Here is a 24,228-nt window from a genome sequence, read left to right as displayed (position 1 = left end):
GCAGAGAGCCAGGACCTATTGGAATGCAGGGCCATGCAGGACAGCACGCCAGGGCTGAGCTGGGAAATGTGTGCTGCTCCTCAGAGGGCCGACCCAGAGCTGTCAGCATTGGCACTGCAGGTCTGTGTAAGAGGGACTGCTCAGGAAATAGCAAAGGAGAAATGCTACCACAGCAACGTGATGCTGACCATTGCTTACTGTTGCCTTCCTCAGTGCTAAGAAGGGTGCAGTGCATCACACGTGACGTAGAAGAGCTTGCACCTCAGATAGCCATGGACATGCTAGCAAATCTATCCATCAGAACAGAAAACATGAGCTGTACTGTGTGTTATCTCTTCCAAAACTCAAGCTCCCTGGTTAAAAAGCAATACCATCACTGCTGCATGATGTCTGGCTTACAATTACTGCCAAGGACAAGCAACCCCTGTTGAGCAGAAGGGCCGGTTAGCAACCACAGCCATATCACATAGAAATCCATTTCTGGTTAGGCACACAAGGATGGATGTAATCCCATGAAATGCAATCCTCTGCTGAGAAAATCAGGACTTGGCCTGGGAAAGAAACTTTGCACCAAGTTTCCTCACCTGCTGGAGCCACAGCTCAACAAGATTTGGAAGACTTTACCCCCAAGGAGCTTTTGGCTCCTTATTAAGCTATTGCATACCTGCTTAATTCAAATCCCCATCCAATCATTAAATATGGTTTTTTTTCTTTTTCTTATGGGTCATTATGACGTGATTTATGGCATCAGCGTAATTGTCAGAATTACTGTGGGTAATTAAAATACAAAATGCATGCTGCCAGAGGCTTCAGTCACTCTCAGCACCTCATTAAAAATCAGGAGCTGACCAAATTATAAATAGACTGGTCTGCACAAGTTCACAGGGAAAGCTAATTATGAAACTTCTCCTTATGCACTCAGAGAGCACACTATCAGTCATGCAAATTGTTTAAGTGATTATGCTATTGTATAACGTGGAATCAGATCAGTGCATACAGGTGGGTGCAACTCCAGTTACCATGGGCAGCACAACTGTACTCTGCATGGTGAATGTGAGCCCCTAAAATTCTTGTGTAAGCCCGATGATAGATGTGAGATAAGAGCCTGGGGAAGAGAGAAAAGATGTGAAATACGGAAGAAACTGAGGAATGCATGGAGAAGTAGAAGTTGCAAAGATTAAGGTCTATAATGGTAAGGCTGAGAGAAACAATAAAGAATGTGAACAGAGGGGAAGAGAGCTTCTGTCTGCACAAAGCAAGTCTGGGCACATGCTGCACACTGCAGAAGTAGCTTCGCTCCATCAGACCTCTGCTAAAATATCTGATCCATCACGCTGATCCTTGAGCTGTGAGTTTCAGCAAAAAGGAGAAAGATGTTATTGTTCCACGAGCAAGATGCAGCCAGGCTGCACCGCCAGAGCCATCTCCATTTATTTGGGTGTCTAAAGATTCACACAGACCGAAAAGAGTCGCGTTCCAAAAATAATGCTGATTTACATTGTGTACCTGTGTGAGATTTGAGGGTTGGGGATTTAAAAAGAGAAAGCTTGGGGGAAGGCATGCATGGACGATGTCCCTACCTGAATTTCCTAATCCAGAGACACCTCATTCACTGCAGGTGCATTTATCAGTTCATCACATCTATCGCTTCATCCAATCTGGCCTCCTGACTCCTACAGGGACTCCCCAAAAACGCGCAGCAAACACACGAGCCTTTCACAACAGAAAGCAGAATACAAAATCTCCTCCTCTCCCTGGAGGAGCTCCCACTTTGACCTTCCAGAGCCTGAAGGATCATTCCCTATTCATCTCAAACTGCAGAAACGCCACCGGCGCCGTTCAGGAGGGATTCTTTATAACATTCCACCCCTAAAGCCTTTGAGATGCATCCACATCTCTCCGCATTCCTATGAACCCTCTGAGATTTGGCCATCACCAGAACACCCCCTCCACGTCTTTCCCCATCCTAGCAATAGAAGTCAATCCAAAAGAACGTGAAACCTCATCTGATGTGAGGTTTCTTTGCTATCCCAACTGACTGCTACATTTTCCACGAGCCCCCACCCTGCTGTGTAAATACCAGGTAGTGAGCAAAAGCACAATGTGCCTGCTGACAAAGGGATCTCGCTCACTGTAACAACACTTCCTCCACCTCTATCGAGCTCCTTTTTCTTGAGAACACAGTTTTACACTTGTCCTTCATACAAATAACCCGAGGGTGGGAATTATTCAGAAGGCTCGTGTTTGACACCCCATCTGTTCATTTCTGACAGCGATATATAATGTAAGGCTATAAAAACTTGAAAAATAATGCAACATAAAAAGGGATTGACTCGGCTCCAAGAGGCCATAAACGGTAACAAATACCATTGTATGATTTATTTCATGCTGTAATCTTTACAGTAAGTCATCTTTCAGACATTTCCTTGTGACAGGTTTTAATAATATTAATGCCCAGAGCAATCCAAATCATCGCCAATAGACATATTTATCAAGCTGCCAATCCAAGTAAATGAAATTCTATAAGCAATAATGTAACATGTTTAAAGGAAGCTAATAAAACAAGTCAGGAGAGAAATATTACTGTAAAGTATTCTCTCTCTAATCCGGCCCTGGATTTTATACAGCCGTAATGCAAATCTTTCCCTCCGTGATTTATCGCTCCAAAAATACCAATGACCTTTTTGGGAGCTCCTGCACAGCCCTTCTCACACATTTATAAAGGCTGTGATGCATTCTGCCAGATTAGCTGAGCTGGAGCACTCAGCATTACTGCTTTGTTTTGAGCTGCCTTTGGTTTGGGGAGTGATGGGCAGCGTCAGAGTGGGATCTTAAGTCTTAAAGATTTATTTGGCACTGACAAGCCCTAACATAGGCTTGGCAACTCAGCAGGTATTTATTAGCAATTATCCTGGCAGTAGATAAATTACAATTAAGACAGAGCTAAAACTTGTTTCTTTAGCCTGGGCTCCCCTTTAATCTAATTCAGTTTTTATTAATCCTTCTCCTGGCTGAAGCGCTTTTACACTGAGACAAAAGGGAAGGAGATGCTGCAGAGTTGCACATGCAGAGCCCTTGCTCACAAACACCCTTTTATGCCTCACCAGAAACTGAACAGGAACGAATAACAAGAGTCAACAATTCAGCAGAACACACACCATTCAATTTGCCATGCCTTAGGCAAGGCTGCGGAGAAGCCACGAGTAGTAAAGCAAAGTGCATCGATGCCCCATAAGCATGGAAGGAGCCTGGGGAGGTCTTCATGTATTCCTTCTGGATGAACTTTGTAGCCCATCCAGTCCTAATCCTCTTGTTTTGTGGTTTTTTGTTTGTTTTTCTTGGTTATTGTTGCCACTGTGTTCAGTATTGGTTTATGACTTACTATTTTCTTAATGACGTTCTTTCCCTGATCTGATGATTTCCAATGAGAAAGAAAAAGAAGAGTGTATGGACATAGGGTGCACAGGGCTGAGGGAGATATCTGTCGTTATAACAGCCTACAACACCAGAAATATCACCGAGACACCGATGAAATGGGCTTTGAGTCTGATAACAGGCCAGGTCCAATTCTTTCTCACTGCGCTTCACCACATTTCCCTGAATTACGGTTTGATTAAATTTTTCATTGATCAGCTCATACGTAAACCCTGCTCGACCTCAGATGCAACATTCCGGTTTTTTGAACAGAAATTAAGTATTTAGCAGGCTAAATATCCCAACAGAAAAGTATTTTCAAGTGGGCCCACGAAGGGATGTCCAAAGTCCTTCTGATAGCACTGCCTGCTGCACACAGCAATCCCCTGGCTGCACCCTGACGTCTCAGGGACTTGTGTTCAAGCCCCCCATCCTCTCTGCATCATGCTGTGGTTTGCCATCCTAAATCAAACACAGCAGAGATTTGAACTTGGAGCTCCCCTTGGCCGCTGTCCCAGCCATCCTAATTTGGGTAAGGAAGGTCGGTGTTAGCTTTTCTATTAGCAGAACAGCCCGGGTGGAAAAGCTCGGCTTAATCTGAAAATGGGCAACTGCATCCGATTCTAGATCGGGCTTTAATAATAATAATAATAATAATAAATGACTTGGCATAGATTTGAGAGCTGTAATGTTATGAAGGGTCGGCTCCCAACAGCTGTATTTTGCACTGAGTTTTCCTCTCTGACTTTTGAGACCTCACTTCACCCTTCCCTCCTTCCCTTCACCACTGTTTAAGGCTGAAATCCTTTTAATGGTGTACGCATCCAACATCCAGCCCAACAGGGCTCCAGTGGAAGCCTCAAGGCACCGCTGTAATACAAATAATAAATACTGCAACTAATAACAGTATGGTAAAATCCCCTCCCCAGGGAAGCGCTGGAAGACCATTCCCTGGCGTCACTTAAAACTAAACAGCAGAAAACATCCCAGCCCTGACTGGGGAGGATGTGGCGTCGTTTTGATATGGTGATGAGGGAGAATATCTTGATGGGGATGGGAACAATTATTTATCTGCACATTTGGCCATTTCTTTAGGGGATTTCAGGATATCTCTTAGTAACAATTCTGTTCCTCACTGCTAAGCAGCCGCAGCAGCAATCTCTGGGAAAATAAATAAATAAGAGCTGCATAATCCCCAAGGTGTAATCCCAGAGTACGGAAACTCACTTCACTTAAATACCTCCCTCTGGCATAATTGACTTTTCATGCGCATGTTAATAATGGCATTTCAGCAGGTTGTGAGGGTTTGTTCTTCTCTCTCCCTTTGGTAAATTATGTTATTGGGCATGAGGAGGGGGAGGGCCATGTTATAAATCTAATTATGCTTCCATTTATATTTAACAAGTCAGCACAATCTGCTAGTATGTGTGCATGTATTTACCATGCAGTCCCAATATTTACAGCTGACCTAATTGGTTGTAGGACAGCAGCACTGAGCAACGTTTTTTTGTCCTGATAGCATGTGTGTGCTGGGGACAGCTGCTAAGATGCAAAGCTCTCCAGAGGACACCTTACAATCCTTGCCACACTGACATTTGCCTTTGCTGCTGAAGCACAAGATGGGATTTTGCAGGGAGGGGAGATACTATTTATTAAACCTCTTCAGTTCTACAGTGACTGCAAATTGCTCACAAGCAGAAACGAGGTAAGAAATACTGGTTTGTGCACTTCTTCCCCTGCTAGGCTCCTGTCTACTCACTGCAAATTCTAGCATGATGCTATTTGCCAATATGTCCTGTCACCTTCTCTAGTGGATGTAGGAAAAGCGTAACAGCTTGCTGTCACTGACAGCTCAGTTTCAGACCATGATACTCTTCCTTATGCTGAATATAGCAGCTCAGGTTATGAGGAGTTCCAACGCAAGTCAAGTGGGACTGCTCAGCAAACTAAGTACACTGTAGCTAAAACATTGCAATTCACACCTCGGCTCAGACAGAAGATGACTACACTGACACTGCTCTGTGAAACCTGCTGGGAAATCAGATTCCTCCAGCCAGGAAGCATTCAGATGGCATAGAAGGGACTCCTAGCACGCACGGCTTATGTTAGAGAACAAGGCTGTCGGGTGAGATTTCTCCTGGATCACCAATTGGCTTTAGAGCAAACCAGAGGTTGTTACTCTTCCACGTTGCTGCCAACAGCACAACGTAATTAAGCATCTGAAGAACAAGCATAACTCAGTGTTGGCTATTCACAGTCCTGCATCCAATTACTCTTGTCTTCACCCTGCTCTCTGAAAAGCAGCAGAATAAACGTGTTCATGATTCCTCTGCTGTTATTTTGCTTCCAACTAGAGTGCAGTAAGCACTTTGTTGAGGTGTATCAACCCTTCCTTTCACTTTTCCATTGTACCTCAAATTGGTATCACAAGTTCACTGTATCTCATGTATGCTTATAGGCTTTGACTCTCCAGGAGAGTGTTAGAGCTGAGGATTTGGATGCATAGGAACAGTTGTGCTTTCTAGACTGATCAATTAATCAGGATAGGGAGAAGCCATAAACCATCCACTAACAATAGCAGAAGAACTAGGAAACAGGCTGTTCCTGTTTCCCACACAGATTCTCAATGAGTAAGTTCAGGAAATGCCTGCTCAGCACTCACACAGCTTTACATTTCTTACCCATCAACAAATCTCTGAGGTGGAAGGACACTTAGGGACCTTGACGTTGCAGGCTCTCCATCCAAAACAAGCAATTCTCCATAGGATTTCAGTTTCTCTGGAACAAAGGCAATGAAACAAAGTTGGGTTCCTTCTGGATAGCCTTTGGTTGTACTTAGACTGCGTCTGCAAATGGCCATTATACCATTTGAAGCTTCTGACCTGGCCTCAGAAATGCTGGGCAAAGGAGCTTTGAATTGGTTATTCACACAAGTGGTCAGAAATACAGCAGTGCTACAAAACAGTATTTCTATCTATATGTGTTGAATGGTCTTAAACGTGGTGAGAGCATCCTTACTGCAGCATCTCATTCCAAAGTGGCTCCTTTTCTTTGTGAAGCACAGTTCTCCACAAAGGAAAAACTAGCCAGAATGTAGGCAGAGTTCATCCTCACCGCTGTACTGTCCTGGCTTGAAATTATTAATTAGTCTATCCTCATGTTGTCTCTGAGAGTTGAAGCTGTTACAGCTGCAACCCTTTCCCAACAGGAAACCAAACTTCAGTAAGGCTGGGTGGCCTGCAGTCCCAGATTGAATCTGAGGAAACAGATCAAGAAAATGAGCTTGGGCTTCCCAAATCCTCGAGCAGCAATTTAACAGCTGGAACATCTTTTCTCTGACATTTGATCAAGTCCTTTCTGGGCCATAATCTGAGGTCACGGGCCATTAAGACCAGCATTAGAACACCAGGCAGTGATTCAAAGATGTACAGCAGCACCCTCGGAGGTTTTTAAGCCCCTACCTGCACCTCCTGCTTTCCACAGCGATGCAGCAGGCTCAGAACACAAAAAGCTATTCCTTGCACTCCCCTGGCCTGTATCTTTGTTGCTAATCTGCATTCCTCCTCTTATCAGCATTTGACAGAAGGCACAAAGCTTTTCGTGTCACATGTGTCCAAACATGTCCAATGCATTCAGGTGGGGAAGGAAAGGGTGGATTGCAAGAACTTTCAGACACAGAGATCTCTATCTCACCAACTGACAGGTGAATCCTCTCATACCATCAGCTTCCTTGTTCGTTGCAGCTATTGCCAAAGCACACTAACCCAGATGGAGCTGCTAGTGATTCTAAACATACCCTGGCAGACAAGGGGACGTCTCTGAATAGGCAATTTGTCAGCCTTAAGCTGTAATTGTTCTGCACAGGTGTGCTGAACACAGGTGCATTTGGCCTTGGTAACAGGATAGCTCCTTCTACAGCCCTGTGTTCAACGAGGTGGGAGCTGGAAGGGCAGAGAGGGAGCTCTCCAAGGATGCCGTGTGACACCCGATCAATCCTGCTAGGTCAAGCTTCATTAAAGTATCATAAGACAAGTCACAGAATAGAGATCCTTAACTGCTTGTCTTACATGGGCAGCAATACGTAAATGTCTCCCAAAACAAGATATTTCATTTTGTTTTAACTTACAGCCCTCAATTTTGCCATTCACACTTGTTACAATAGCAACATGGTTGCTCCTTTAACTAAAGTTCACAATCTCGGGCTCCTGTATTAGCTTCTTATTCACGACAGTGAACTTTATCTTCACCAGCTTCACCTCCCTGTTTCCACTGCAGGCATTGGAAGCATCCTCACCTGCACTAGCTGGGGGTCTCCTGCATCTAACCTCCATTAATTCCATTCTCCCACAGTGAGCCTGGAGGCATCCAGGACACGAAGTACTGCTTCAACTGGGTTATATTGAGAAGGCAGGAATCAATCAAAGTGACTGCAGTTAAGCTCCAATCCATCTGGAATCCTGGAGAAAACTGATGGCAAGGCCTTTTGGCTGGCAAAAGTCCTGATCCAGCTCAGGCAGCCATCCTCTCTACTGCATATCTGGTGCAGAACTTCAGGTTTGCAAACAACTGCTCTTTACTAATAGGCATCCTGAAATGCAATCTTGTCCTTTTAAAACCTGAGCTTGCCTAGGAAAGCAGAATAAAACCACCCAGGTGGAGACAGTTCCCACAGCGCCGATGTATTTCTACTCCTTTGACACTGACTTTTATTAAGATGTCTTCTACACTTAAAGAAATCTCTTTTCTGGGAGGTAGATGGCTTTCAGGGACCCCAGCTGCATCTAAGCTGATAAGTGTGTGGGACTGAAAATGGGCTCCAGCTTCCCTTCCTACATGACATTACTACACGGAGTCCTCCAGGTGTCAGTATGTTTGCACTCGCTGCGTGAATGAGTTCCGCCTTCATCTCTGCCATCTGCAGCTCGGAGGCATGTTTTGTAATGGGGCTTGGCTGCCATCTGCTGTTTAAATTATTTGCAAGTGTTAGAAACGAGCAGAAGTCCGTCTGTGCTCATGTTTAAGCTCCTTCTCAGACCCTTAAACCAAAGCGCCATCTCCACGGAGGGGAAAAATTCACAAGTGGTCATAGATGTGCAGTTTGGCCTTTCGTGCCTCGCATTGCTGCAGTTAAACATAAATCAGAAGCCACACTTTCTACTTCAGCAGAAACCCGAACCGTAGCAAAGCCCAGGAATTCCCTGAAGGTGGAGTTTGAGGTGATGAAAGCACACGATGCTCTGCTTTGGGTCAGATTAATCTGTTCTCTCAGTCTGCAGAGCAAACGCCATCAGACGCTGCCACATTCCTTACACAAACCCCACAGTGTTTTTCTGACTCCACGTTTCAGGTTCCCTATTGTCACGATGGCCAGGATGTAGATGCACCTCGTTGACCAAAAAACTATCACAAACTGGACACAGAGCTCTTGTTTCATCCAGCTGTGCCTTTTGCTTTGACTATATACACTGATGAGATGTTTGCTTTGGTCTCTGCAGTTAAAAACCTGCATACTGTGATAAACCTGTTAATAATTAGGGTGAAAATCCTCACCGGTGTATTTTGTCCTGTTCTTTTTGAGCCAAGAAGCTTTGACTCCTAAAGCAAAGCACAAAGAAGCCTTTAAAGATCTACTGTAAGATTTATTAGTGTAACCAGAAAGATCCTTGTTTTACCAGATAAGGGCTGTTCCAACCTGTTCTTATTCTTAGTATCCTCATTAACTGTGATAAGTAGTTAATAAATATACAATTAACAGATATTGATTTGGCCCTTTTTGAAGTCAGAAATAGACTTAACCAACGTACCTGAGAAAGTTTTTGAGTGAAGTTTGCTTCCACACTGACATTTCTCAATCTGCTCTGGATCCTGGATGTCACCGTGGCAAACTCTGCAATAGAAATGTGCCCTGGAAAACAGAAGTGAATCAGGAAGGAATGAATTATGCTTTACTGATCAGATAATCAATGCTCCTGAAACTATTTTTTCGTCCCAGAAGTTTTTCTCCACAAAACAGTAATAAAGCACCTTACCTTTTGACTTCTGCAAGAGAATGAGCAATAAAAAAGCCCATTGTATTCTGGTGAAGCTTTATCTGTGGAGATGGATTGATCAGGATGGCACTGTGTGGAGAAACCATACAAAGAGTAATGATGGTTTGCCTGCCATTAACCACCTCTGCTGTGGGAATTCAGCCTGGATGATCACAGCAGCCCCCTCCCACCTTAACTTTTTCTTTTAATTCCCTTTGTTATAACTCCTAGGACCCGTGTGAGTTTCTTTTTCCCCTCTTGCTTTCTCTTTCCATCATTCTATTTTCATCCAGGCAACATATGAGCTCAAGATACATTAGATGGAGCTATGGCCTGTTTTCCATTAGCACTGAGCACTTCCAACATGCGCTGTCTGCTCTCAGCATAGGGTTCATTCACCACTTGCAAAAGAGTCTCAACTTATTTCTCACAGCAGTCCCTACGACTCCTTTGTTTTCAGAGTTTCTATTCTACAGCCATTTCCTTCATAAAAGTGGAAAGAGTAATAATTGCACTCCATAGTCTGCATTTTCTGGATGATTTCTCAAGCTTTGTAAAGATCTATGGCACTCATTTACTCCCCTTTCTGAACTAGTTCCAGCTCCCCCATTAGGATGTCTTGTATTTCATCATTAGAACAGACAGAGAGTGTTATCTGGCCTGGGACCAGATCAGCTTCAGACAGCAAAAGCTCTGCTGCCAGCATTGACAAATTATCCCTTTATGACAATGCTTGATAGCATTTAGGAGCTAAAACTCATGTGTTAAAAAAAAAAGAACAAAAACCACGAGAAAGCGTTTCTATTATCCATGAAAATAAATATGCTTGATTTGCTCCAAATCAAAGGGAGATCTATGATGGTTATGCTGACTGTGTGTGGAACAGAAGGTGAGAATCCTCCATCTCTTGTTTGATTATCAGTGAGAAGAAAGGAGGCAAAATGTAAAATTCACCCTGGCATGTAAGCAACCAGGAATCACATCCTTACCCCAAATAACAATTAGTGTGCACAGGAAATGAAGAGGTGCATAAAGTCTGTGCAGACCTGGGAGCAAATCTGAGTTCTTTGGAAAGCATCAGTTTGGAATTTTGACTTTTTACTAAGAGAGAATTCCCCCAGTTACCTCTCTCCTTGACTGCCAAACTTGAGCTCAATCCCCAAGAGGATAAGGTTCAGCTTTACAAAGCACAACCTGGAGAAAGAGAGCAAGTCAGCCACGCTATCGGCCAGAAAGGTACATCTGGAAGGAAATAACAGAAAAATGTCCACATCTGTACCACATACCGACAAACCTCTATAAAAGTCATGTCTGCAAAGTCGTTGGAGAGCTGAAGAGCCATGACTTTGTAGTCTTTGTCTCCCAGAAGCATCTTGTCCTTCAGATGTTTTCTCTTTGTCTGAAAGAATCGATCATAAAGATGATGTATTTATTCAAGGCAAAGCGAGTAGGATGTGTAACCTAACACTGGGACGTTGCTCCACTACCACATGATATCACATCAAAGGCCCTCGGTTACTGGCAGCAGAAAGACATCTGCTGTACGTTGTCAGAAACAATATTGGAGTTCATATACAGCAGATCAGGGAAGGTCTTAACTTAACTTAAGACCAGGGAAGGTCTTAACTCTGCTGGACACTTCCAATTTGTATTCATACAATCATAGAAAAGCCTGGGTTGAAAAGGACCACAGTGCTCATCCAGTTCCAACCCCCTGCTATCTGCTATCTGCCAACCAGCAGCCCAGGCTGCCCAGAGCCACATCCAGCCTGGCTTTGAATGCCTCCAGGGATGGGGCATCCACCACCCTCTGTGAAAAACTCCCTCCTAATACCCAACCCAAACCTCCTCATGTCTCAGTTTAAAACCATTCCCTCTTATTATCATTGAAGAACAGGCGTCAATACTGCAGTCAAAGTAACATGGTCATTTTATGACTGCAAAGTACTGGGAATGCATTGTTTGAGGAAAGTGAGGCTTTATTTTGCAGTTATTTGGGTCTTATGTGTACCAGCTATAACTGCAGGAGAGCTGCGATGGTCTGATGAGCAGTGAAAGCCTATTCTGTGCCTTTTTGCTTGCTCCTCAAGGTAGCAGTGTGACTGAGGAAGGTTTGTTTATATCAAGGGAACATCCTGCTACTGACAGCTCCTTTGGCTTCTATACCACCACTCATTACTTCACAGTACACGCCATTCTCTTGGCACGTGAATGCCTTCTGCATAAAACTTAATAGGCTGTTAAGAGTTTTTGCTTTCCAAACAAAAATTATGTGATGGACTTTTTAATTGAGAAAAGCATCACGACAGAAGTTGGCTGAGCTTTCACAGTACGCCTTAAAAACTTCAAATAACAGCTTAGCTAACTTTGCTGTGACCCAGGGAAGCATTTGGACCTGAGAAACAGCACATCTATCAAAGAGCACTTTGACTACAAACAGCGGACCAAGAAAAAACTTCTATATTTATTCCACCCAATATTCATATGCTTTGCTCGAATAAATTCTGCAAATGAAAAGCCCCTGAATACAGGAATAGCAGTCCTATTTAATGCTTTGTTCTGGAGATTGAAGTATCACACACAGCCACTAGGTGATAGCAAAAGCATTTCCACTGCAGGACTGGCAGCTTTGAGGGCTGTTCGGGCAATTTCATGCCCAGCAGTCACGTCTGTATGTTTTTTTGCTTGTCTTAATCATGTCAAAGGATTTACCTCTGTATTCTCTTTCCCGATGAACAAACTGGTCAGGAGAGTGGACAAACCAGGAACCAGGCAGCTCTGTGCCATGAAGCCCAACTTCAGCTCAGCAAAGCAGATGATGCTGTCTCCCATGCTCCAGTCCCAGTTGGGTATGTTTGGCAGGTATACCTGTTTCAGTGTAAGAGAGCAATTACAGATCAGCCCAGCAATGGGCAAGGCCAATGTTCCTGTACAATGATCATCCTTGTCTTTTTTTTGCATTTGCCATTGCATTTTTTGACAATGGAACGCAGCAAGTCTAAAGCAGACTTCTGATTTTGAGGTTCTTTTGGTTTTGTCCTTCCTTTAAATGTTGAACTGGCAGCTTTGACAAAAACAACAAAGAAATGGTTGCTGTTTATTTTTAACAGTGTTGAAAGATATTCCAGCTAGGTAGGGGCTGTATGAGTAAGAGGCATTGCACAATATCTCTGCCTTCTCCAAATAAGAGCCTTTGATTCCATAAAAGCCAGGATTCCAACTGTAACACCCTACTGAGACAGACCATGGCCATACCTTGTTAAGGGACTGAATTATCTGTAAAATGACTCTTGTTTTGGGGTAGTGATTCTTGATTGACAGCACTCTGTATGAAAGATATAACTTTAGATTAATATGCTTCCTTCTGGCTACGACCCCTCATTTTTCAAGTCCTGCTAAAGGAGTTGGACTTTCCGACCTGAACCTCCACTTCTGTAGATGCCCTACAAATGGAAAGTAAAGATGATCCAGTTTGGAACTTGGACTTCTGGACTGATTTTGGGGGGAGAATACTACTACAATATGAGCCGTCATATTCACAAAATCCAGTAGTACTACAAGAACTCATTTCAAGTCTGACTGGTACAAAAACGCTTAGACTATGAGACCTGACAGCAGAGCATAACTATTTCCAGAGTAAAACAGAGAGACTCCTTGACTGCTGATATTCAGGATAGCGAAGGAAATAATTACACTATATTTAGTAATATTATATTCTGTGCAAGACTGCACAGCTGCTACCTGTCTTAGCCCTTCAAAGCATCTGATAAAATCATAGCAGAAAGCAGTCAGTTGGCTTTCAGAGTTCTCCTGACAGAAAAAAAAGAAACTTGATGGGACAAATATGCTCTGCTGCCAGCTGCACTATCCGTGTCACTGTTAATATCAATCAGACAGAGAATGAAAGCACTGGAGTGTCTCATCCTACCTCATGATATTGGAAATGTCTTCAGTATAGGGTTCTGGAGCGCAAACATCTGCTAGAATGAGACAAGCATTTGCAGACTCCATCTGTATCCCACAGGAGAAAAGTTAAATCAGGGTTTAATCCCATATGAAGAACAACAATCTCTAACAGTGGCATGTGTCTTTAGTTAAAGACTTGCAGAAGGTCATCATGATCCTATTACTTTGGAGCTGTACACATGCCAGAATGTTTCAGCAGTGACACAGCTCCAATCAAACGTACAGGGTGTAATGCATGTTTGTATTTTCAAGTGCTGGAACAGATGAAATTTACGGTTTCTTGGGCTAACATCTTCCTAGAAGAGGTTACAAAAGCCAGACAGCAGAGCTGTGTTCTTCCCCAGCAAAGTCCAACCAAAGCGCTTCCAAGGGTCAATATTTGGGCAGGTCAGAAGAAACCTTGCTCTCCCATCTAATTAATATTTGGGATCTATGGTGAAACTGGTAACAAAAAAATAATTCCAGTTATGGTAGAGTTCTTATAGCCTTCTGGGAACCGGATGGAGATCCACCACTGAATTTCAGGTTACTAACCACCAGAAACCACAGTAAAATTAAAGCTAGTGGGGGGATTTTTTTGTTGGCTTCGTTGTTTTTTTCTTTATGCCAACTCCATTCCTCTCACTTCTATTGGAATATTTTACTGCCTCTTCAACATCTCAAAACATGAGGCCTCTTCCCTGGATGTTCATGAACGCGACTCAAACACGATGCACACTTGCAAGAAGAGGTAACTAAGAGCTATTGCAATAATTTAGGTCTTATTTCCAGAAATGCTGCTGCCCAAAATATCTCTGTTTTAAAACCAGTTGATCGGTTTGGCTTTGCCTTTATTTTTCATGGTTCAACACTTGAAATACTTCTAGTCTGAAAAGTCTGTTATGCTCTCACATCTTCAGTTCCCAGGAGTGCTATATTGGTATGCAAAAGGTACCACTACAGTAAATGGAGCTGCTTGAAGTGCAAATCACAACACGAGCTGGGTAAAAGCAGCTGATGCATCCTTTCATAAGGGACAAGATTTTGACAAGGCTGACACATCTACAAGAAAGGGCAAAAGATACAGAAGTTGTTACCCGAACTCTTTTCAGATCTTCAGAGTTCAGCGCAGAGCCATAAAAGAAAGAGGTGTGGGGTGAATAGCATTTGAACACAGCTTCCAGCTCAAGACTGGGGAGAGACCTATTCGGTATAAACAACAAGAAGAAAGAAAAAATAATCCATCAATCTCTCATAATTACATGCTCTGCACTTCTCCATTTCTCAGAGAAGCCATTTGCCGTAACTACTTACTGTTTAAAAGAGAGCTACAGGGATTTTGGCAGCTCAGCCAAAGCGCACAGTTTAGATTTTAATGAAAACAAGCTTTTATAAAACTTAACAGTCGTGAAAATGTTTCCTGGATTTTTTTTTTTCTCTTTTTTTTTTTTCTGTCTTCTGCTATTGCCATTAATTTTTCATGAGTGTCATTCCATGCAACTGTAATTGTACGGCTCACTGTTACTGCACAGAGTCAGGAAATGACACTTCCCAGGGCTTCACTCTGCATTCTGTGCTCAAATGGAACTGCTGATCTTCAACTTTCTCTCCAACTCGAGTGTTATTTTCCTACCCAGTGTATACAAACTGTATTTCACCCGGGAACTTTGCTAACATTCTCTTCTATGATGTATTGTAAAACTCACATTTTGCATTGATCTCAGCAACGAAGCGAATCCCATAGGAAGGCATCCAGCCTTGGTTTAAAGATGGGTTAGAAAATCCCCCCATTCTCTAATGATTTATTTCAGTAATTATTAATCACTTCGCTTCTGCAAATGCACGCCTTGTTTCCAGCCTGCGTTTGCTCAGCTTTAGACTCTAATCATTAGTCTTTATTATTGGCCATCCTTTCTAGGTTTTTTTGTTGTTGTTCTAATTTATTTTGATCATCAGGCAATCAACTACACAACGTTGCCTTCCCTTTATGTCAGACCTCCCACCTTTCCCCTGAGAGATCAGGAAGTCAAACAGGAATAACTCAAAGAAACACAAATACTTACTCTCCCAGAAAAAGGATTTCTGTGCAAACGTTCCCTTTGTCCTGAAGCAAAAAGTCTTGCAGGAAAGTAGTAACGCTCTTCAGAGTGACATTACCACAGACAACAATATAGCTACAGGAAGAACCAAGGAAGATTTGACGCTTGGAAAACAGCAGTGGTTGTAGCATATCTGACACTGTATGACACAATCTGCTTGTGGTATATTAAACACATCGATGAAGCAGAAACAGGGTTTGTATCTTTGGCTTGAAGATAATTTCACCCATTGTGGTTACAGACTTCAGGAGTTATTTTGGAAAGGAGAACTGCGTTAAGAGGTGGTGAATGGTGGAGATTTGATGAGAGAAAAGTCATAAAAGGACCGGCGTGAGATCTAAAAACTGTTCCTAATTTTCTGGTTCTGTGAGCAGTGAAGGAAAAACAACAACAAAAACAAACACACAAAACCCCTATCACTGATAGTTAATAATCACCAAGGAGATAGATCTCCTCAATCTCTAAGTGAAGCTGCCATTTCACCCACATATTCTCTTCCTTTGAAAGCCAAACCCACACTAATGAACTCTACTTAGGAGGTTTATTTGGACACATCTGAGGTAAAGAACGATGGAGATTAAGTTCCAGGATTTGATTTAAGCTACTATAGGAATTTCTTATGAGCTGGTTCCCAACCTAGAAAGAGGGCTGGTTTTTATTTTCCAAGGAGTCACCATACTTACTTTTTCCCACTCATCACTTCATAGGAGGATTTGTAGCTTTTACGGCTTTGAACAATTTCCAAAACTTCAGGAATGAAATTTGCAAACAGGACCTAAGGCATCAAGAAATACCACCTTCCTCAGAGCCAATTCTGTATCTCCTAATCGTGATAAATTAATTCAAGAGAATTATATTACGTGGAACGACAGCTACAAATTTACTTTGGATTCCTAAAAGTCGCTGGCAGGGATGTATATCTCAGTGACAATGGATTTATGCTGGTGATAGACTTGGATTCATCTTGCCCAGTATTTTGGCTCTAGCCAGGAAGAAAAGTGTACCAGAAGCCCTGCCAGCTCTTAGGAAATTACTCTATAGCCATGCCAGTAAGGACTTAATGTTAAAGCTGTTTTTGCTCATTGATGCCTAATCTGTACCTGGAACCCCTCAAAGCTTTGCTGACAGCCCTGTTCATTCCCTGCCCCCAGCTGCCATTTTCAGAAAAGAAAAATAGGTTTCTCACCAAGCCACCAATAATGAAGAAAAAAATGAAGGCTCGACCCAAGGCTGTTTGAACCACAATATCACCATAACCAACGGTGGACATTGTCACCATGATGAGGTACATGCACCTGAAGTAAGTGATGGGCTGGGAATTTACAGGCTGGACCCAAGGATCTCCGTTGTTTTCTACCTGTCCAGGGCGGAAAAAAGAGGAGAAAGAAGTTTAGAGTGGCTTTGGTTCAAGTCCATCTCCCATCTAAAACTATTTGATTAAAAAACTGCACTGTTTTTTTTATTATTGCAGAGTGATCCATTCCCACAGAGGGGAGAGGTGCTGCATCAGTGCCACCAAATCTGGCAACATATGCAAGTAAACTCTGCTGGCATAAGTCATGCTTTGTTGTACACAAATTTGTTCTCTCTCTCTCTCTCTCCAAAGAGAACGCTGCATTCATTAGAGAAAACAGAAAGACAGAGCTTGCATAGCCATACTGATTTAAGGTGACAAGGAAGGACATACAGCTGATGGTACAAACCAGGTGAATAAATCCTGCAGCTGTGAGCCACGTGCTGATAAACACAGCGAAGAGCTTGGAGAGCTTGATGGAGTAACTGGAGATGGGAAGACAGAAAGCCCAGGATGTTAAACGTGTAACACAGTGCTGGCAATGGTTAAAGCTTCCTACAGCATTGCTCAATGAAGTATTCTCTAGTAACAGTAACTGTACAGGAAGGGTTTAGAGTCAGAAAAAGTCTCCCTACATCCAAGGCCCTTTCTATCACCGGCAACACAGCAGGCAATACCATTTTTCACAGTTGTCTGCCTTCAAAGCCTTTAAGATGTCTTGATTTATGACTTCCCCTTATCTCCATCCTCCCTCCAAGAATTTCACTGAGCTCATGGTTATAAATACTTTTTGTTATTTCCAGTGTAAGATTACTGATGGGCAGCTTTTCCCCCATATGCAACGCTCTCCCCCTTTGTTACCCAACCCAGCTAAACCACAGGCATCAGGGAGGAGGAAGGGCTTTGGAGGGTACCCAGCAGGGCTTTAACTCACTCATCCTTGGTGATCCTGAGGATCTGCAGTATGCGGGGAAGGTCCAACAACCTCAGTGCTCTCAAAAAACGCAGACCTGCAGAAAAGCAGGAAAGTCCACGAGAAAAAAATAAACCCATCTCCACACGTGGAGCATCTCCACATCTTCAGATACGCTCAACAATTCTTCAAACCTAGCAAAGAGGGGAGAACGTTGCTCTGTATTCAGAGCCCTTGTAACACTGGGTTTCCATTTATGCCCTCGAAGGCGCTTTGAATTATGAGAAAAATTAAGAAATGTGGTTTGTCTGAGCTGTAACCTGAAGGCTTAAGAGACATAGAGGACCACTGGACTACTGGCCCTAAGCATGCAAGAAAACCATTCATAGAAATCAGGGTGCCACAGTTACATCCCCTCTGGGTGGCTCCTCATCCTCTTGGTCAGGCACAGAGATTGCTGAGACTCTCAAAGCCACACAGACAGAATAGAGGCTAATTCAGAAGTCACACAAAATTAAAGGCTTTTTTTAAAGCAATAAGGCATAATTTTGCTCCCAAGGAACAGTTTGGAACAATGAAAGAAGAGATGGGCAGTTAAACCTCTCTAGGTCAAACCAGAGTTGAAAGGAGTCTCTGTGTAGGATGCAGAACAAGGAAGGAAAGTGGGATCTCCAAGTCTCAACTTACCAAAGCAATTCTTCCTTAAGAGAGCAGAAACAAACACTGGAGGGATGGTGAAGAAATCCACAAGAGAATTCAGCTCAAGCCAGAACCTCAGTTTGTCATCAGCCGCCACAAACTGAAGATGAATCAAATCAAAGAGCATCAGTTCTGTGTGTGATCTTTAGTTTCATCAGAGCAAAAAAGGAGATCTCTGAGGCAGAAATCCATTTTTGCTGTGTGCTTCCTCCTGTCTAACTTTGCCTTCTGTGAACACCAACTTGATATTCCTGTTTTGCTTCAGGGCTGGAGCCCTGAGAGCACAATGATGGGTATAACAGTGCTTTCTTTCCCTTTCTCATCTGCCCCTTTCATCTCTTCTTCTAAGCTGCCTTTCTCTGTATACTGCTGCAACAGTAATAATGAATCATGAAAGCTCAGGACAAGTCAACACCACACCCTCAGCTATAAGAGAGAAAATCCCATTTTCTGGTGACTTGGCTAAAAATTGTAATGTCCAAAGCTACAATCAAAATGTATTCTGCATTGATGTAACTAATGGCATCTGAACATGGTACACAGCTACATGGTTTGTCCAAGAGAGGCTGAAGAGAGGCCTGACCAATGGATTCAGTGCTCTAAAGACATGGACACAGACCTGGCTAATGTGTGAGCTGGGAGATGCTGCAGAAATGCTGGAAATAACCAGATTCCAAGGGGAGAACATAATTACAAGAAAAGGTGAAAAAAAACACAACAGAGTGGCTCTGAATTAAGCTAAAACAATCCAATGTTACATGACAGAGCATCTCTGTCCATACAGGTGAACTGCACCCAAAAAGAGTTTGTTTGTAACTCACCTTTCCCATGCAGTGCACTTACCCGTAATCCAAAGTAAAAGACGAAGAAAGCATTGAAGAATTTATCCACATAAATGATTCTGCCTGGAAAGGAGAATTGGAATTGCTCCGCTCTGAGGGGAAAGCCAATGTCACAGCCAGTGGAACGAAGGGTGAAAAGAGAAAACAGTGAGTTGGGTATACAGCAATATTTGGTTTGAGTTCATATTTTGATTATGAAGCACTGACCAAAGCAGAATTTAATCACATTCACAATTTTGTGTAATCTAAATTCCCACTTCCTCACTGAGTTATGGAATGGTAGGAGCGGGTTTTTTGTTAGCTTTAGTGAGCATGTTCAAACTGTGTTATTTATCTACTGTGCAAATTCACTGCAAAGTTTGGATTTCACATATTCATAGAGCATTTAAACAAAAAAAAAACTCCTATTCTCCAGGAAAACCCTTTCACTTTTCTCACGTGGACTGCTTTACTCGTTTCTATTCCACTTAGTCAGCAAAACTGGGAGCTCCTGCAGTGATTTCTCACCCAACCACCACTGAACACAGAGTTCTATTTGCCAAGGGAGCAGCTGAAGCACCAAAGGGTTTCCAGCACTCCATCAGTTTAGCTCACACTGCCCATTTAAACGTTTAGGCCAGCCCAGTGACCTTGCAGAGAGGTTCATAGAGCGTGTAGTTGGTGTAGGCTGACATCAGGGGCAAAACCTGGCAGTGGAAAGCTGAAGGGATGAAGACCCACCAGCACCACCTGGTCCAGCAAGGGATATTGGACTAAGTGCACTCAATGACACTGCCTGCCCCAGGAAGGCAATCAGCTACATGCATCAATCGAGCCCTTTGAGCCCCTCTTTGTGACCCCCTTTGAGACCCTCTTCCTCCTCCATGCAGGGAAGATTTGAAAAGCAGAAACACAATTAAGGAAATCAGTCCCACAGGTCAGAGCCCAGGTGAACGCCTACTCTCACCTACAGCTGCAATGCTATTCGTGGAAAGAATTCCATGTGAACGGATTAAGTGCCTGTTTATTCCTTAAAAAATAAACTCTTTCCCTTCTGAAGCCATTCCTAGCTGTTTGTCAGATTTATAATGCCTTGGGACTGAGCACAATATTGGATTGCTCTTGATGTATAATTCTGTTTCTCAGGTTTACCCCTGCTGATTGAATTCAGCTCAGAGTGCTCCACAGCTTTTATACTTTATTTATTTCATTTTATGATTCCATTTTATTTTTCCCACCCAAGCAAAGCACTGAGAACAATGCTCTGGCAGATTAAATCGATCAAAGGGTTTTACACATTAATATATTTTTACCCCTAAGCACGTTCTATAAGATGTATGCATTTAGGTGAAGATTGGTAGAAGAAACGATGTGCTTTCTTAGACAGTTTTGTTATTTCACCCCCATCAAACTGTTTACAGAAATCTAGACTTTAGGGAAGAGCTCCATTCCCATTTGGATACCAAACATAGATGGCTGGATGTTCAAACGAGCTTGGGTAGAGCTTGATGAGCTTTATTAAAAGCTTAGCATTCCCTAAATATTGCAATAGGAACAGCTGGGCTTTGAATATTTTGAAAATCTCTGTTTCAAAATGGGTTTGGGACCATTTTCAAAGCCTGTTTGCAGCTGTAGGACTCAGTCACCTGTCTCACAGCTCTTCTGAAAATCCAGGCTTGAAGGCATAGACAAAAAATTACATATACCAACACCTGAACAGCTGTGACAGAAAGATACACGCTGTCACATAACAGCACCCATGGGCTCCACTATCTAATACCTGTGGCCAAAAAACAGCTCTAAGAAAACACACCAGCTTGGGTTTTCTACCACTTGTTTAAATGAGCTTTTGGGATAAACATCAGTGATGTACTTACTCAGTAAGATCAATAAAATAAATGACAAGCGTGCCAATGTTCAGAAGAAACACCAGTATCATCTGAAAAAACACGTATTAAAAAGGATGTTATGAGGCTTATTCTGGTAGCAATACAGATTCCATCTAAAACACCCCTTTTATTGCCTATCTGTGACTTACAGAAAGGCAGAAGGAACACAGTTCAATTACCTGCACTCTACAATAACTCCAGAAAGGGACGAACCAAGATCTCAACCAACACAAACCCACGTTATCACATTGATTTGCTACTGCTGAGGGCTGCGTGCAGCTGACCCAAAGCTTCCCATGCAATTCCAGTGGCCTGGTTGTCCCTGTGAAATGCCGGGGAATCCACACGTGTGACTCATTCACCAAACTGGGACACGCATGGTCTTCTTAGGAGGACTTTCTGAGTCATCTTCCAGACCAAATACGTTTGTAAGTGGAAGAAGTTTGAACCAGACCAAGTGAACTGCAAGTTCAGAAGGGCACGCATCCCTCAGTGCCTTGGAAGAGGAGCCCTGTGCTAATTGCTCTACTCACCAATACCCGTCCCATGGAGGTTTGGGCTGATAGCATCATCTGCATCTGTGTAGAGAAGATTCTTAAGTAGTAGACTGATCTTTGTTTCCCTTTGTGTGACCACCAGATGTCTTTGTTCTAACAGAGAAACAACGATCGTTATCCTTGGCCATGCCAGACAATGTTTCCTAAGTCAGCTAAAAAAAAAACACAGCCAGCCACCAACAAATCCGAAGTGAAAGAAAGAAGGAAAGAAGGCAAGAGGAGCTCGTCTCCCTTCAGCTAAGCACACCAGAATGCCATCTCCTCCCAGACTTCACAGAGGGCAAGCTGTGCAGGCAATCACTGTGATCTTCCCACCACAGTTGCACCATAGTTTTATGAGTTGCATCAATGAATGTTGATTTTCATCAGTTTGAAGTGATTGCTTCATAACCTGAGCCTGAAAGGAAGAGGATAATAATGCCTCTCCACTACTCTCCCCACCCCTTCCCATCTTATGCCAGCAGTGAACCCATTTATGTAGTTTTGACTGCTTTTTTTCTTGCATAGCTTCAGCTAATTCTGATCAGTTTCGGCTCTGAGTACAACTGTGTCTTCTCACAGATACAGTTACTGATAACCATAACACATAACTAACATTATTCAATGACAGAAAACCTGTAAACATGCACCAGTAAAAACATTGCTCGTGGGAAATACTTCACTGGCCCTTCTCAGTTTCCCAGTCAGCAGAGTCTGCAAAGAGCTGACACTTAAGAGCTAAACCCCACCTCTGCTCCAGCAGCCAAGAGAACAACAGAGAGTCAGGTTAATTTAACTTTTTGGCACACAGAGCTGCTTACTGCTTGCCAGCAGCACAGGTGTTCCCTTTATCTTCAGCCCATACAACCTGGGTGAGCTGATGAGAACATCGAGTCCTCCCTTGGAAGTGATGGAGAGAAATGAGCTGTGACAGTTGTTGGAGGCAGCTTGAAGTGACACACAAAGAAAAAAGCTCTTCAGTCCTACAAATGGCACTGTAACCTGGTAAATAAATGACCTGGATGCATTTGAACATCCTGGTGTTACCCTCGAGAGCTATTAACACCTTCATAGCGCACATAGGGAGGACTGGGACAAAAGATCTGGTGGTGAGGTTTTTTTTTCAGCATGCTTAACCCCATCCTTGTCCATTTGGTGCAGAACTTGTGAAAGCACCTATCCCAGTGTACTGAAAAACAGCTTCTTAGGGCAATTTTCCCAGTACTTCCAGTATACAGAGTGGGAAAGCATGCTGCTGAGAAATTACTTGACCATGTACGTATTCCTCCTGTGCATTTGCATGGAATAAACTTGTGTGTTTAAGAAATGGAAGTTGTATGCAAATGCAGGTAATTGTGATCATGATTAAAAGGCGAGCATTCTAGTGCTGTGTGCACCTGTGTTTATCTGCACATTCAGGAGCTGAGCTTTCTCTGTGTGTTTCTGCAAATAGCAATAGCTACACTGGTAAAAACCATCTTGCCCCCTCCTCTTATTAGGAGAACAAGAGTAATACACAAAGGCACCAACCTGTGTAAGTAATATTCTTGAAAATAAAAGCAGTACATTTGGGTTTTCCCAAACCCAACTCAATATGCCATGTCCAGTGCACTAAGACACGAGGTAAAGCTTTTCCAAGCCAGTACTCCTTCCGTACCAAAGGCAATCCTTGAATTCTCACATCAACACACAGCATATGAAATAAGCCAAGACAGCTTTACCTTCACTTTTTTTCTCCAGATTTGCTTAAGGATGAATCTATAAATGCATCGAATTGACCTGAAAGCCAGAATGGTAAACAGGCCTCCGAGGAAAACAAAAAGAGATGGAGAAATAAAAGCCAACTGAAAGCGCAGTGCACAGGTGAGGTCAGATTCTGCCATGTTATGTTCTGGTCCTGATCTTCTAGAACACAAACTACTCTTGTGATGCTGCAGTGACCCCAGTGCTCAGGTTGAGGTCTGGGAATGGCCACAGCCACCATGGGAGCTTCTGAATGGTGGTTCCCATTTAGAACCGTGTCTGTGCAGTGATATTACCAAGGTACTTTTTCTCTCTGGAATCTCTCAGTTTACAGAGCTGGCTCTCGCACAGACTCGCTGTATAAACATAAGTTGCTTATCCAGACCTGTGAAGTCTCACACATGGCACTCAAGACTCATCCATTCAGACCCCACTTCACGCTTCCTTTCACGAGCTGCAACACAGACATACTGCAGCTCTCTCCTGGGAATTTCCATTCCACTTTTGGATAGAGTCCGGATGCTGTTCAAAAATAAATACAAGCAAGATGCCCTGGCACTGAAAGAGTAGATGTCATAATGAGAGCTTTGATAAAAACAGTGAATAAACACGAGATTGCCCACAGAAGTCAGACAAAGGATGCATTTAGCTTGCTGTCCTGCTGTTTACCGCCCAGTTGTTGGTGATGAAGGACAGTCTGATCCTTTCCCTACCGTCTTTAACTAGATGGCCCTCTTTCTTCCTTCTTTTGGTTTAATAAACTTATTAATCAGAACAATTTCAACAAGATAGGTCAGAGTTTCCCAGACTGTGCACACAATCACCCTGGGGTGGATGTGCTCTCAT

The 24,228-nt window shown here is 43.0% G+C and overlaps 1 protein-coding gene across 1 annotated transcript in view; it reads right to left on the bottom strand.

Moving 5' to 3' along the window:
• Positions 1–23,929, bottom strand: part of KCNU1 (potassium calcium-activated channel subfamily U member 1) — a 41,140-nt gene extending 17,211 nt beyond the window's left edge. The window contains exons 1-19 of the mRNA XM_052701898.1: positions 23,361–23,929; positions 21,637–21,753; positions 21,092–21,153; positions 19,237–19,327; positions 18,382–18,493; positions 17,716–17,791; positions 17,191–17,266; positions 16,674–16,844; positions 16,171–16,262; positions 15,452–15,562; positions 14,486–14,591; positions 13,372–13,454; positions 12,699–12,768; positions 12,156–12,311; positions 10,730–10,842; positions 10,569–10,637; positions 9,444–9,533; positions 9,219–9,319; positions 6,096–6,192 (exon numbers count right to left, since the gene is read on the bottom strand). Coding sequence (XP_052557858.1) covers positions 6,096–6,192; positions 9,219–9,319; positions 9,444–9,533; positions 10,569–10,637; positions 10,730–10,842; positions 12,156–12,311; positions 12,699–12,768; positions 13,372–13,454; positions 14,486–14,591; positions 15,452–15,562; positions 16,171–16,262; positions 16,674–16,844; positions 17,191–17,266; positions 17,716–17,791; positions 18,382–18,493; positions 19,237–19,327; positions 21,092–21,153; positions 21,637–21,753; positions 23,361–23,522 — 1,955 coding nt within the window. The 5' untranslated portion in view covers positions 23,523–23,929. The remainder of the gene's footprint in view (positions 1–6,095; positions 6,193–9,218; positions 9,320–9,443; positions 9,534–10,568; positions 10,638–10,729; positions 10,843–12,155; positions 12,312–12,698; positions 12,769–13,371; positions 13,455–14,485; positions 14,592–15,451; positions 15,563–16,170; positions 16,263–16,673; positions 16,845–17,190; positions 17,267–17,715; positions 17,792–18,381; positions 18,494–19,236; positions 19,328–21,091; positions 21,154–21,636; positions 21,754–23,360) is intronic.
• Between the last annotated feature and the right edge of the window lie 299 nt (positions 23,930–24,228).

Source organism: Tympanuchus pallidicinctus, unplaced genomic scaffold, assembly GCF_026119805.1.
Source record: "Tympanuchus pallidicinctus isolate F22 unplaced genomic scaffold, pur_lepc_1.0 scaffold41, whole genome shotgun sequence".
Taxonomy (NCBI): domain Eukaryota; kingdom Metazoa; phylum Chordata; class Aves; order Galliformes; family Phasianidae; genus Tympanuchus; species Tympanuchus pallidicinctus.
This window is presented reverse-complemented; position numbering and strand designations above follow the sequence as displayed.